Source organism: Mastigoproctus giganteus, chromosome 4 (genome assembly GCF_048544385.1).
Source record: "Mastigoproctus giganteus isolate SK-2022 chromosome 4, ASM4854438v1, whole genome shotgun sequence".
NCBI lineage: Eukaryota > Metazoa > Arthropoda > Arachnida > Uropygi > Thelyphonidae > Mastigoproctus > Mastigoproctus giganteus.
Genome location: NC_143578.1, coordinates 32,692,039 through 32,705,205, shown reverse-complemented (window position 1 = coordinate 32,705,205; position 13,167 = coordinate 32,692,039). Strand labels below are relative to the sequence as shown.

Sequence of the window (13,167 nt, the reverse complement as noted above, 5' to 3'; positions counted from 1 at the left end):
TAAACTCATCTTATATATTTTATAAATATTGACACATCATAAAATTGCTAGTGTGTTCCACAAAGACTGCATATGGTATTACAGGCCAAAGGGAAATTCCCCTGTTGAAATCAATGACAAAACTATACATTCTGGCCTCCCCATCAGATTGCTGATTAGCCTTTATGCAATCTTTAACACCTATGCCAAACCATCTGTTGGGCTCTTGAGTCCTTGCCTTCCCCCCCCCCCCCAACAAACATTGTGACAGACCTGGCAGTATAGCAGTTTCACCACTGAGTGAAATTGTTCAGTGTGTGCTGCAGTATATGAAATTTTCTAATTTAGCATTGAGGCATATGATGTAAGAAAGCAAACTTATATCGCATCAGCCAAAAACAAAAAAAAACCTGTACAATTTCACCCATCTGGTCACTCCAAATGTTTGTCTAGTTCAGCCTTAAATTTATTTAAGCTATAAACTTCCACAAAAACAGATGGAAGTCTGTTCCAGCAATCAACTACCCACTGGCTAAAGTCAAACTTCTGCACATCTTTCTACAATTGTCTTTCCTCAATTTGAATCTATGCCGTCTCAGGTTCTTAATCTGAGCAAGCAGAAGAATCCCATCAGCATTGAGCCTGTTCAAACCATTCAAGGCCTTATACACCTTAATCAGATCACCTTGTAGGTACATAGGCTCCAAACACTGCAATTTGCAAAACTTAAGCCTTTCTTTGTAAGACACCCCTTTGTTCTTCTCACCAACCTTGTTGCTTTTCGCTGTACTCATTCTAGCAACTCGACATCCTTCCTAAAATGGGGTCTCCAGACCTGTGTGCAGTACTTAAGGTGTGGCCTGACCATTGCCTTATACAAGGGGATAATCACCTCCTTATCCCTGCTAGAAAAATTCCTATATATCATTGAAATGACGCATGACTTCTGCACTTCTCAGAGAACTTCATATCTGACTGCACAATTACCCCCAGGTCTTTTTCACTCTCCACTCCCCTGAGTGTAGTACCACACAGTTGGTACATTTCTCTTGGGTTACTGCTACCCCTATGCAGTCCTTTACATCTGTCAATGTTAAAATTCAGTTGCCACTTCTCAGCCCATTTTCCCAACTTATCTAGATCCTGTTGCAGTAGCAGTATACTGTGTTTACTGTCATTAACAACTCTGCCAACCCTTGTATAGTCTTCAAACTTGGACATTAAGCCTGATTTGATAAATACATAAAACAAGAATGGGCCCAGCACCGAATCCTGGAGACTGCACTAATAATATTAGTCTACGTAGAGCAGTGTCTGTTTATTACCATGCTCTGCTATCTCCCACTCAACCATCCCTTTATCCATTGTAGCAATTTCCCTTAATGCCATAATACTCCAATCTGTACAGCAGTCTTCCATGTGGAACAGTATTAAATTTTTCTTAAAATTATAAAATAGCTAATTCTACTTTGGTCATGAAAATTGTGGAAAGTATGGCTTTCTTGTACTCTGTTTTGTTTTTATGACTGGCAGGATTTAATAGTAGGAGTGTGTTATAGGCCTAATGACTCGAATGAGTACAATGAACAATTGTACAGAGAAATAGAGTTGGCCAGTAAATCAGAATGTCTTATAATGGGGGATTTTAACTTCCCAGATATTGACTGGAACTTGTGGGTTGGTCACTCACACACTAGTCAGACTTTTGTGGATTTATTGGATGATTGTTTTCTGCAGCAGCATGTTCGAGAGGCAACCAGAGAAAGTAATACTCTTGATCTGGTTATCAGCAGTGATCATTCGTGTATTAAGAATTTGCAGATAAAGGAACCACTAGGTGGCAGTGATCACAGTGTGCTGAAGTGGGATTTACTCAAAGAGGTAACTACCGTCAGGGGTAAAGGAAAGGGTTTTTGCTTCCGTAAAGGGGAGTACAGTGGTCTCAGACAGTTTTTAAATTCTGTACAGTGGGATCGACTGACGATGTTACAAACAGTAAATTCTAAGTGGGAAGCATTCAAGGAATTAATCGTGGAAGCTACTAGACTTTTCATACCGATGAAGAAATATTGTTCAAGGTTTAGGCCTAAATGGTTATCAAATGAACTAATGAGACTCGTGACAGAGAAGAAAAATGCATGGGATGCATATAAATTATCAGGCGACGCAGAAGCCTGTAGCAGATATAAGCTAGTCTGTAATCAGGTCACAAAGGAGGTTCGGCAGGCAAAGGCGGATTACGAGAAATCTTTGGCAAAAGATGCTAAGAAAAACAGCAAGGATTTCTTTACTTATATAAACTCTAAAAGGAAGGGGCTGAATATGATTGGTCCACTTGACATCGATGGTTCGACTGTTGATGATCCTGCTCAGATAGCAAACAAACTGAATGAGTATTTTGCATCTACATTCACACGTGAGGAATCATTACAGTTTGAAAATGGAAGAAGGTTATCAAATTGTAGCAGTGTGCTTAATGATTTTGTAATAACTGAGAGCAAAGTGGAGGAGAAATTGTTGAAGTTAAACATAAGAAAGGCACCTGGGGCGGATGGGATCTATCCAGTTATATTAAAGGAGGCGGCAAAGCAACTAAGCAAACCCTTAGCCATAATTATGAGAGCATCCTTGGATTCAGCGGAGGTTCCCACGGACTGGAGATGTGCAAATGTATCCCCAATTCACAAAGGAGGTTCGAAGGGTGACACGAATAATTACAGACCAGTTAGTTTAACTTCTGTTCCGGGTAAAATAATGGAGTCACTGGTTAAAGATGCATTGCAGGATCATCTAGACAAGACTGCAGCAATAATTCAGACACAGCATGGGTTTGTTAAGGGAAAGTCTTGTCTGACAAATTTGATTGGTTATTATGATGTGGTCACAAAGGAACTGGATGCAAAAAATAATTTTGATATCATATACTTGGATTTCAGGAAAGCTTTTGACACTGTTGCGCATGGAAGACTACTGTACAAATTGGAGCAGAATGGTATTAAGGGTAAGTTGCTACAATGGATAAAAGGATGGTTAAGTGGGAGAAGACAGAGGGTGGTAATCAATGGGTGCTGCTCTTCGTGGACTAATGTTATTAGTGGAGTCCCACAGGGTTCGGTGTTGGGTCCACTGTTGTTTTGTATATTTATCAATGATATTGATGAAGGTATATCAGGCTTAATGTCGAAGTTTGCAGATGACACAAAGGTTGGCAGGGTTGTTAATGACAGTAATGGCAGTGTGCTACTGCAACAGGATCTAGATAATTTGGGCAGATGGGCTAAGAAGTGGCAACTGAAGTTTAACCTTGACAAATGCAAAGTACTGCATATGGGTAGAAGTAACCCCAGAGAAACGTACCAACTGTGTGGTACTACACTTAAGGTGGTAGAAAATGAAAAAGACCTGGGAGTAATTGTGCAGTCAGATATGAAGTTTTCTGAGCAATGTAGACAGGCTGCTAGGGCAGGTCATGGGGTTTTGTCAATGATATATAGGAATTTTGCTAGCAGGGAAAAGGAGGTGATTGTCCCTCTGTATAAGGCAATGGTCAGGCCACGCCTTGAGTACTGTGTACAGGTCTGGAGGCCTCATTTTAGGAAGGATGTAGATTTGCTTGAGCGTGTACAGAGAAGAGCAACACGATTGGTGAGGGGAATGAAGGGATCCTCTTACCAAGAGAGGCTTAAGTTCTGCAAATTGCAGTGGCTGGAGACTAGGCACCTGCGCGGTGATCTGATTGAGGTCTATAAGGCCTTGAATGGGTTGAGCACGCTGAATTCTGATGGGATCCTCCCACTTGTTCAGAATACGAACCTACGGGGACATAAGTTCAAATTAAGAAAGGATAGATGTGCGGAAATTTGCCTTTAGCCAGCGGGTGGTTAATTGCTGGAACAAACTTCCATCTGTCGTTGTGGAAGTTGATAGGTTAAATAAATTTAAGGAGGAACTGGACAGGCAATTGGAGGGTATGGTGTGATTTTTTTTTTGGCTGATGCTGCATAAGCTCTTACACTTGCTTTCTTGCATCAAGTGCCACTACTACTACTAATATTCCTGGTATGTGCAGTGGTCCTCATGGTCATGGCATAATAAACATCTTTCTGCCACAAGTTACGCACATTACTTTTAAATAAGTAACAAATGATAAAATAATATTAACTATTTCAAAATTTGGAAACTCTAAAGAATAAAAGCATAAAATAAACATAATTAAAAAAAAAGTTAATTAATTTTCTTCTGCTTCCCCAACCCGATGTCGTATATTTTATTGAAAATAGTACTAAAACAGCAAATTTCTTAGAGACTGACTCATATGAACAAATGTTTGTTTTTTATTACAGATATTCTTGTTGGAAGTGTTGGATTTTTCAATAACTATAACTTGTGCCATATGCGTACCATTGAGTGGAGTGAAATTCTTACAGAACAAACAGCCACAGATATCTATGTTTATAATTTTACACAACCTGAAAGGGAATGTAAGTGTAATGTTTTATTTTGTAACTGAAAAGATTAGTTTTTTTTTTAAACTTCAGGTAGGAAGTAAAAATAGTTCACTTGTCTTATGTTCAAACAATCTATGTGAAATCAGTTTTTCATATCAGTTATATGCAATGAATATAATCTGTTTAATTTTGGCAAACCAATACTTCCAAAAGTTTCAATTTTATCTTTTTTGCCAGTAATCTTGATATAATGTTAGTATAGAATAAATCGTTTTTGTGTTGTGGAACATAGGATAATAGCATCCATTCTCTAAGCTTGCCAGTAAAATATTCAATGTATATCCATTTACTACTTAAATTTTGGATATAAAATTTTGTAGCAGCCAAAGCTTAAATCTCAGAGTGAAATTCAGAGCACATTAGGGCTCCGTCAAACACTTCACTGTGTATTGTTGTTTCCGTAATATATTTGTTTAATCTGTTTTCTTTTGGTATAATAATGGTAGTGGATTTTTTGTGGATCAGCATATTAATTTATTTTTAAAGTATTCAAAATATTAATTATAGGTAAAATAATTTTGATTCAGAAATACTCTCATGCAGCAACATTATAAGCTAGTGAAAGGTGGTATATGAAAATCAGCATGTTGCTACACTTAGGTTACAAAATTTAAAAAAATAATAAAATAAAAAACTGCCTTTCTTATCGACTATAATACTTCAATGCTACAGAGAACAGCATTGCATTAAATATAAAGATTTGCCAAGAAATATTCAATACAATTAAGCATTTTAAGATGCAGAATAACTTACTCTGGCTATGTAGAGGGAAATTAATTCAAAGTATTTTTGTCATTATTTAATTTTTAGTTTTTCTTGTGTATGTTGTTATATTCATTATTGTTTGCATTATACAGTAAACCCTCAATTTAACGGATCCCGATATAACGGATTTCAGATTTAACAGACCGAACAAATAATAATACAGTAATTCGCTAAAAAGGCCTCTGTGATCAGGAAAGCTATCCATAATTGATACCGCCAACTCTGACCAATTATAACTTTAAACATAGATAAAATTAAATTACAATAAAATAAATAAATAAAATACATAAAATCAACTGTAAAATATAATATAATTTAAAATACAATAAATCATATGAATATATTAAAATAATAAAAATATTATACATTAAAAGCGTTAAACCCATACTACTCTAAAACTGAAGCTTTCGGCAGCATCTGCTGCCTTTCTCAACATAAGTAGTGCTGCATCAACAATTCATTAAAAAGTACTAAGCCTTCCCAGCAGACCCAGGGTGTACTATAGTACCTACGCATGCTCCATTTCCTGTGTATCAGCACCGGAAGTGGCTCAGGGCTGTACGACCTTAAAGCGCTCATCCCTATCCGGAATAACGGTCTCAAACATTACATTAATCCTACAACCCTTATCCCTATTCAGGCTATGATCACCCAAGGAACAAATCCTGAGGCTGTCCAGCCAATTCCGGTTCCAGAAACCCTCTACCTTATCTGTAATTACAGCTCCTTCGGTTGTTATCCCATGCCCGGTTTCCCAGGCATGTTCCGCCACGGCTGACCCCGAGACATTAGCCAATCTAAGCACCCTACTATGTTCCCCCAATCTATCACGTAATCTGGGCATAGTCTCACTTACATAACATCCCCCACAATCCGGACACTGAATTTTGTAGACAAACCCACTGTTGTCAATTCCCACAACAGAGTCTTTAACTGCCGCCATCACCGTGTGCAGCTTCCGACCTGGAAGCTGCACACAACGTATTTGGTACGACCGTAAGATGCAGGCTATTGGTTGTGAAACGCCCGGATAGTAGGGAATATATGCGGTGGAGCCAAGTACTCCTTCCTCCCTCTGAGTATCATGTCCACAACAACCTAAAATCACGTTCTGTGGGTATCCACATCTCATAAGTTCAGCCGTGACCTGTCTAATTTCTTCCTCCCTATCCCCCGAGGTACAGCAGTGCGACCAAGCCCTGCTCATTAAAGCCCTAACTACACTCTTCTTATGACCTCCAGTCTGGGCAGAACCAAAATGAGTATACTGGGCCCAACGCATCTCCTTCCGAAACACTCTTGTTTTTAATCGTCGGCCCACCCTGTAAATCCAGACATCCAAAAATGGCAGAGCCCCCCCCCCCCACACACACACACTCTACCTTGCAGGTAAACATTATAAAGGGGGAACCACTATTAAGCCAATTGAGAACCTCTGGCCCACGTCCCCTACATAGTATAGCGAACGTATCGTCCACATACCTCTTCCACACCCACAGGGGCAGCAGACCAGAGGAGCCTAACATCCTATCCTCAAATTCTTCCATTGCTAAATTAGCAATGACTGTGCTAATAGGTGAACCCATAGCCATGCCCTGGATCCGTTGACATCACACCTGCAAATACCATAGTGGTGCCGGACAAACACAAGCTAACACCTTCACATATGTTCTGTACACTCAAATTCGTCCTATCTCTCAAGGTATTACACCCTTCAAGGCTGTGTGCACACAATCCAAAGCATGATCCACCGGAATGCACGTGAATAATGACACCACATTAAATGATATCAAAATTTCTTCTTCAATGTTCTGATCCTGGGCAACCCATATAAATTCCTGACTATTCTTCACTGTCCAGCTATTCCGGCCCAAAACAGGAGAAACAAAACCTGCCAAAAATCTAGAAAGGGCATGCGTCAGGCTGCCTACAAACGATACAATCGGCCTCAAAGGCACACCTACCTTATGCACTGTAGGTAAACCATAGAATCTGGGTAACTTACAACCCGATGTACATAACCTCCAAGAAACTTCCTCCGATATCTTGCCCACCTTGTGCCACTTCTGTACCAGCTTATTGGTCTGTTGCTCCAGCCCCACCAAAGGATTCCTATTCAGCACTTTGTACGTGGACGTATCATTCAATAAATCAAGGACCTTCCCCCTTCTATGGTTTACCTAATGTGCATAAGGTAGGTGTGCCGTTGAGGCCGATTGTATCGTTTGTGGGCAGCCCGACGCACGCTCTTTCTAGGTTTTTGGTGGGTTTGGTTTCTTCTGTTTTGGGCCGGACTAGCTGGACAGTGAAGAATAGTCAGGAATTTATACGGTTTGCCCTGGATCAGAACATTGAAGAAGAAGAAATTTTGATATCATTTAATGTGGTGTCGTTATTCACGTGCATTCTGGTACATCATGCTTTGGATTGTGTGCGCGCACAGCCTTGGAGGGTGATAATACCTTGAGAGATAGGATGAATTGAGTGTACAGGACACATGAAGGTGTTAGCTTGTGTTTGTCTGACACCACTACGGTATTTGAAGGTGTGATGTATCAACAGATCCGCAGCATGGCTATGGGTTCACCTATTAACGCAGTCATTGCTAATTTAGCAATGGAAGAATTTGAGGATAGGATGTTAAGCTCCTCTGGTCTGCTGCCCCTGCAGGCATGAAAGAGGTATGTGGACAATACATTCGCTATACTACATAGGGGACATGGGCCAGGGGTTCTCAACTGGCTTAATAGTGGTTCGCCCATTATAAAGTTTATCTCAGAGGTTTATCCCAGACATCCATTTTTGGATGTCTGGATTTACAGGGAGGGCCTACAATTAAAAACAAGTGTTTAGGAAGGATATGTGTCGGGCCCAGTATACTCATTTTGGTTCTGTCCAGACTGGAGATCATAAAAAGAGTGTAGTTAGGGCTTAAATGACCAGGGCTTGGTCGCACTGCTCTACCTCGGAGGATAGGGAGGAAGAAATTAGACAGGTCACCTCCGACCTTGTGAGATGTGGATACCCCCCAGAATGTGATTGAAGGTTGTTGTGGACATGGTACTCAGAGGGAAGAGGGGGGGTACTTGGCTCCACCGTATACATTCCCTACTATCTGGGCGTTTCGCAACCAATAGCCCGCATCTTACGGTTGTACCAGATACGTTGTGTGCAGCTTCTAGGTTGGAAGTTGCACATGGTGATGGTGGCAGTTAAAGACCCTGTTGTGGGAGTTGACAACAGTGGGGGTTGTCTACAAAATTCAGTGTCTGGATTATGGGGGATGTTACGTAGGTGAGACTACACCCAGATTACGTGATAGATAGGGGGAACATAGCAGGGCACTTAGATTGGCTAATGTCTCTGGGTTGGCCGTGGTGGAATATGCCTGGGAAACCGGGCATGGGATAACAGCTGAAGGAGCTGTAATTATAGATTTTTTTTTTTTTTTTTTTTTTTTGGCACATCAGCTTCTATGGCCATAATGCACTTCCCAAAGTTTTTTGTATTTTACTTTGATCCAAGCCCGAGGCGGGATTCGAACCTACGACCTTTGGGTTGCCAGACCGGCACTTTACCTGCCTAGCTAGCCCGGTCTGCATAATTATAGATAAGGTAGAGGGTTTCTGGAACTTGAAGTAGCTGGAGAGCCTAAGGATTTGTTCCTTGGGTGATCATAGCCTGAATAGGGATAAGGGTTGTAGGATTAATGTAATGTTTGAGACCGTTATCCTGGATAGGGGATGAGTGTTTTAAGGTTGTACAGCCCAGAGCCACTTCCGGTGCTGATATACAGGAAACGGAGCATGTGCAGGCACTATAGTACACCCTGGGTCTGCTGGGAAGGCTTAGTACTTTATAATGAATTGTTGATGCAGAACTACTTATGTTGTGAAAGTCAGCAGACGCTGCCAAAAGCTTCAGTTTTAGAGTAGTACGGGTTTAACACTTTTAACGTATAATATTTTTATTTTAATATATTCATATGATTTATTGTATTTTAAATTATATTATATTTTACAGTCCATTTTATGTATTTTATTTATTTTATTTGTAATTTAATTTTATCTATGTTTAAAGTTATAATTGGTCAGAGTTGGCGGCATCAATTATGGATGTACATAGTAATGACTTCAGCAATAATTCAGACACAACATGGGTTTGTTAAGGGAAAGTCTTGTCTGACAAATTTGATAGGATATTATGATGTGGTTACAAAGGAACTGGATGCAAAAAATAATTTTGATATCATATATTTGGATTTCAGGAAAGCTTTTGACACTGTTGCGCATGGAAGACTATTGTACAAATTGGAGCAGAATGGTATTAGGGGTAAGTTGCTACAATGGATAAAAGGATGGTTAAGTGGGAGAAGACAGAGGGTAGTAATCAATGGGGGCTGCTCGTCTTGGACTAATGTTATTAGTGGAGTCCCACAGGGTTCGGTGTTGGGTCCACCGTTGTTTTGTATATTTATCAATGATATTTATGAAGGAATATCAGGCTTAGTGTCGAAGTTTGCAGATGATACAAAGGCTGGCAGGGTTGTTAATGACAGTAATGGCAGTGTGCTACTGCAACAGGATCTAGATAATTTGGGCAGATGGGCTAAGAAGTGGCAACTGAAGTTTAACCTTGACAAATGCAAAGTACTGCATATGGGTAGAAGTAATCCCAGAGAAACGTACCAACTGTGTGGTACTACACTTAAGGTGGTAGAAAATGAAAAAGACCTGGGAGTAATTGTGCAGGTAGATTTGAAGTTTTCTGAGCAATGTAGACAGGCTGCCAGGGCAGGTCATGGGGTTTTGTCAATGATATATAGGAATTTTGCTAGCAGGGAAAAGGAGGTGATTATCCCTCTGTATAAGGCAATGGTCAGGCCACGCCTTGAGTACTGCGTACAGGTGTGGAGGCCTCATTTTAGGAAGGATGTAGATTTACTTGAGCGTGTACAGAGAAGGGCAACAAGATTAGTGAGGGGAATGAAGGGATCCTCTTATCAAGAGAGGCTTAAGTTCTGCAAATTGCAGTGGCTGGAGACTAGGCACCTGTGCGGTGATCTGATTGAGGTGTATAAGGCCTTGAATGGGTTCAGCACGCTGAATTCTGATGGGATCCTTCCACTTGTTCAGATTACGAACCTAAGGGGGCATAAATTCAAATTAAGAAAAGACAGATGTAGATTGGATGTGCGGAAATTTGCCTTTAGCCAGCGGGTGGTTAATTGCTGGAACAAACTTCCATCTGTCGTTGTGGAAGTTGATAGGTTGAATAAATTTAAGGAGGAACTGGACAGGCATTTGGAGGGAATGGTGTGTTTTTTTTTTTTTTTTTTGGCTGATGCTGCATAAGCTCATACATTTGCTTTCTTGCATCACATGGCACTACTACTAATGTACATATTAATCTCGACCATATTATTTTTTTTTAGGTTATACAAAACTTCAGTGTTATTATTAATTAAAAATTAATAATTTCCTATTTCCATTATTGTTTTGATAATTACGTACTTTTATTTTTATAATCAAATTCAGGAAATTGTTTTTTATTCTTTCTGAAAACTTTTTCAAATAGCTGTTTACCCAGATTATAGATAAGAGCAGGCGGTGACTTACGAGCTGAACATGACTCGGGACACTAAACTGCAGGTCTACCGACTTGCTTTGTTTCGGTTTCAGTCTACCTCAAGCTATTGTGCGGTCAGGTTGTGTACAGAGTGTTTCTGTGATTTTTGAATTATGATTTTATTTATTAAATAATTTTGCAATTCTTACAATTTAAAATGGCATCAAGTGATAGAGGAGTTAAAAGAAAGCGTGTGAACTTAAATGTGGCACAGAAATTAGAGCTAATTGAGAAATTAAACAAGGCATTTCAGTAGCACGTGTTTGTGAAATTTACGGCATAAAAAAACAAACTGTTTCTGATATCCGTAAATCAAAGGCCAAATTGCAACATAATTTTATATTGTAGAGTACTGTATATTGTATTAAAGCTTTTTTTTTTTTTTTTACATTAAGAACAATAAAAAATGCCTCCCCCCAGGTTACATTCAATTTAACAGGCTTTCGGCATTAAGACACCCCTTCTCCCCTATTAGTCCGTTATTAAACCGAAGGTTTACTGAATTTTTAAAATAATAATATTCAAAGTGCACATTTCAAAGCCTGCTTCTTGTCATTATACCACAGTACTGAATAACACAGTGTGCTATATGCCTATTTTTGTGACTTGTGGGCATGCCAACAGGGGCTTTTATTTTAAAATTATTTCAAAATATGAAATAATTAAATATAAAAAAAACAAAAAAAACAAACACATTGTAGCTGTATCCATTATAGTGTAGAACAGGGTTTCTCAAACTATGTTCCACGGAACACAAGGTGCCTCCGTAGCCAGGTGGGAAGGAGCAGCAGTGCGTAGCACACGCTTCTTGATTAGACCCTTTGATCTAAAATACGGAGGATGCGGAAAGGTCAGGGAATGACCACTGCACATCCCAGAGCAATATGGCCTTAGTTGCTAATGCTTCTAAAAACCAAATAACAAACAACAATAAGCGGAACACAAAACTTCTCACGGAACACTAGTGTTCCATGAGATGTGAACAAGTGTTCCGCAAAAAATCATAATTAATTATTAAAAAAAATAAAAAAATAAATTTTGCATATTTGTAGTGTACACCACTTTTGTATCATTATAATATTTAATATAATTTTTTTCAGTTAATATACTGGCATAGACTAATAATCAAATAGACTGCGGAACACTTATTTTGGCGGGCTTTGCATAGAAGTATAGAAGTATGCGTATAGGTAATGACACCTATGAGAAAAAGTACCAATGTAGTGATCTAATATGCTATTCGTATACGATTTAGCCTGGAGTATTATATGGGTTGAAGGAGAGGAGAAGCGAACTGATATCGTAACTAAACTCACTTTCTTGTATAAATTATTTTTGATAATTATTAGTATTTCGAAATATTATTACTAAAATATGTGACCATAGATTTGTGGTTGAAAAAAGGAACTTTAAAACGAGAAGCAAAGTACTTCTAGTAGTGCAACTTGCTCGATGAAAACGAACACAATATTATCACACTGCAAAGTGGGGATGAACAATCGCAGCCTTTTGTTCCCCAGAAATCAAAAGTGAAAAAACATTAACCAACTAATAAAAGACCAAAACGGAAGTATAATGACAGTTATTTGAATTTCAGCTTTACACGTGTTGGAAATAAAGATGCTCCTGATGCACAGTATGCCATATGTAATAAAATATTAGCACAGTTCTTTGGCTCTCACTAAACTTATGTTTCGTAAGTGTTCCATGAATATGTTGTGAGATGAAAAGTGTTCCATGACTAAAAAAGTTTGGGAAACGCTGGTGTAGAATAAAAAATTACACCACAAAATGAATGAATTATTAAAAATTATTTTTTACTTAATTTCGACGTTTTTAAATATAATACTTTTGTCAGAGTGTGTCCAATCAGAGGAGTGAAAAGGCATGCTTGCTCCAGAGTTGAGGAAGAGGCAAGGGAAAAATCTAACCAATGTCATGATTCTGTTGGTCAAAGGATCCAAGGAAGAGAACGTACCAAATAGGAGTCTGCCAGATGTTAAAATAGGTATAAAAAGATATAATAATAAAAAAATTCATGCAAATTTCCATCATCAGATAGTTGAGATTTTTAGACTTCTATGACTTTGAAGGGACAGATTAATAATGAGATTTAAGGGTAGTCCAAGTAAGTATTCCCTACTCAACTGAGAGAAGGGACTTCTCTCAGTTGAGGATAGAGTTATATTAGACCTGATTTGAGTACCATATATCAAAACAGAAAGGGTATAAGATTTTATGCACTGGAATAAGCTATTTTGATCTAAAATATGAAGATTCTGCTTCA

At 38.9% G+C, this 13,167-nt stretch overlaps 1 protein-coding gene across 1 annotated transcript in view; it reads left to right on the top strand.

Annotated features, from left to right (window-relative positions):
• LOC150086583 (epidermal growth factor receptor-like) overlaps positions 1–13,167 on the top strand; it is a 296,301-nt gene that overhangs the window by 183,351 nt on the left and 99,783 nt on the right. Inside the window, exon 4 of the mRNA XM_090371468.1 lies at positions 4,323–4,460. Coding sequence (XP_090227594.1) covers positions 4,323–4,460 — 138 coding nt within the window. The remainder of the gene's footprint in view (positions 1–4,322; positions 4,461–13,167) is intronic.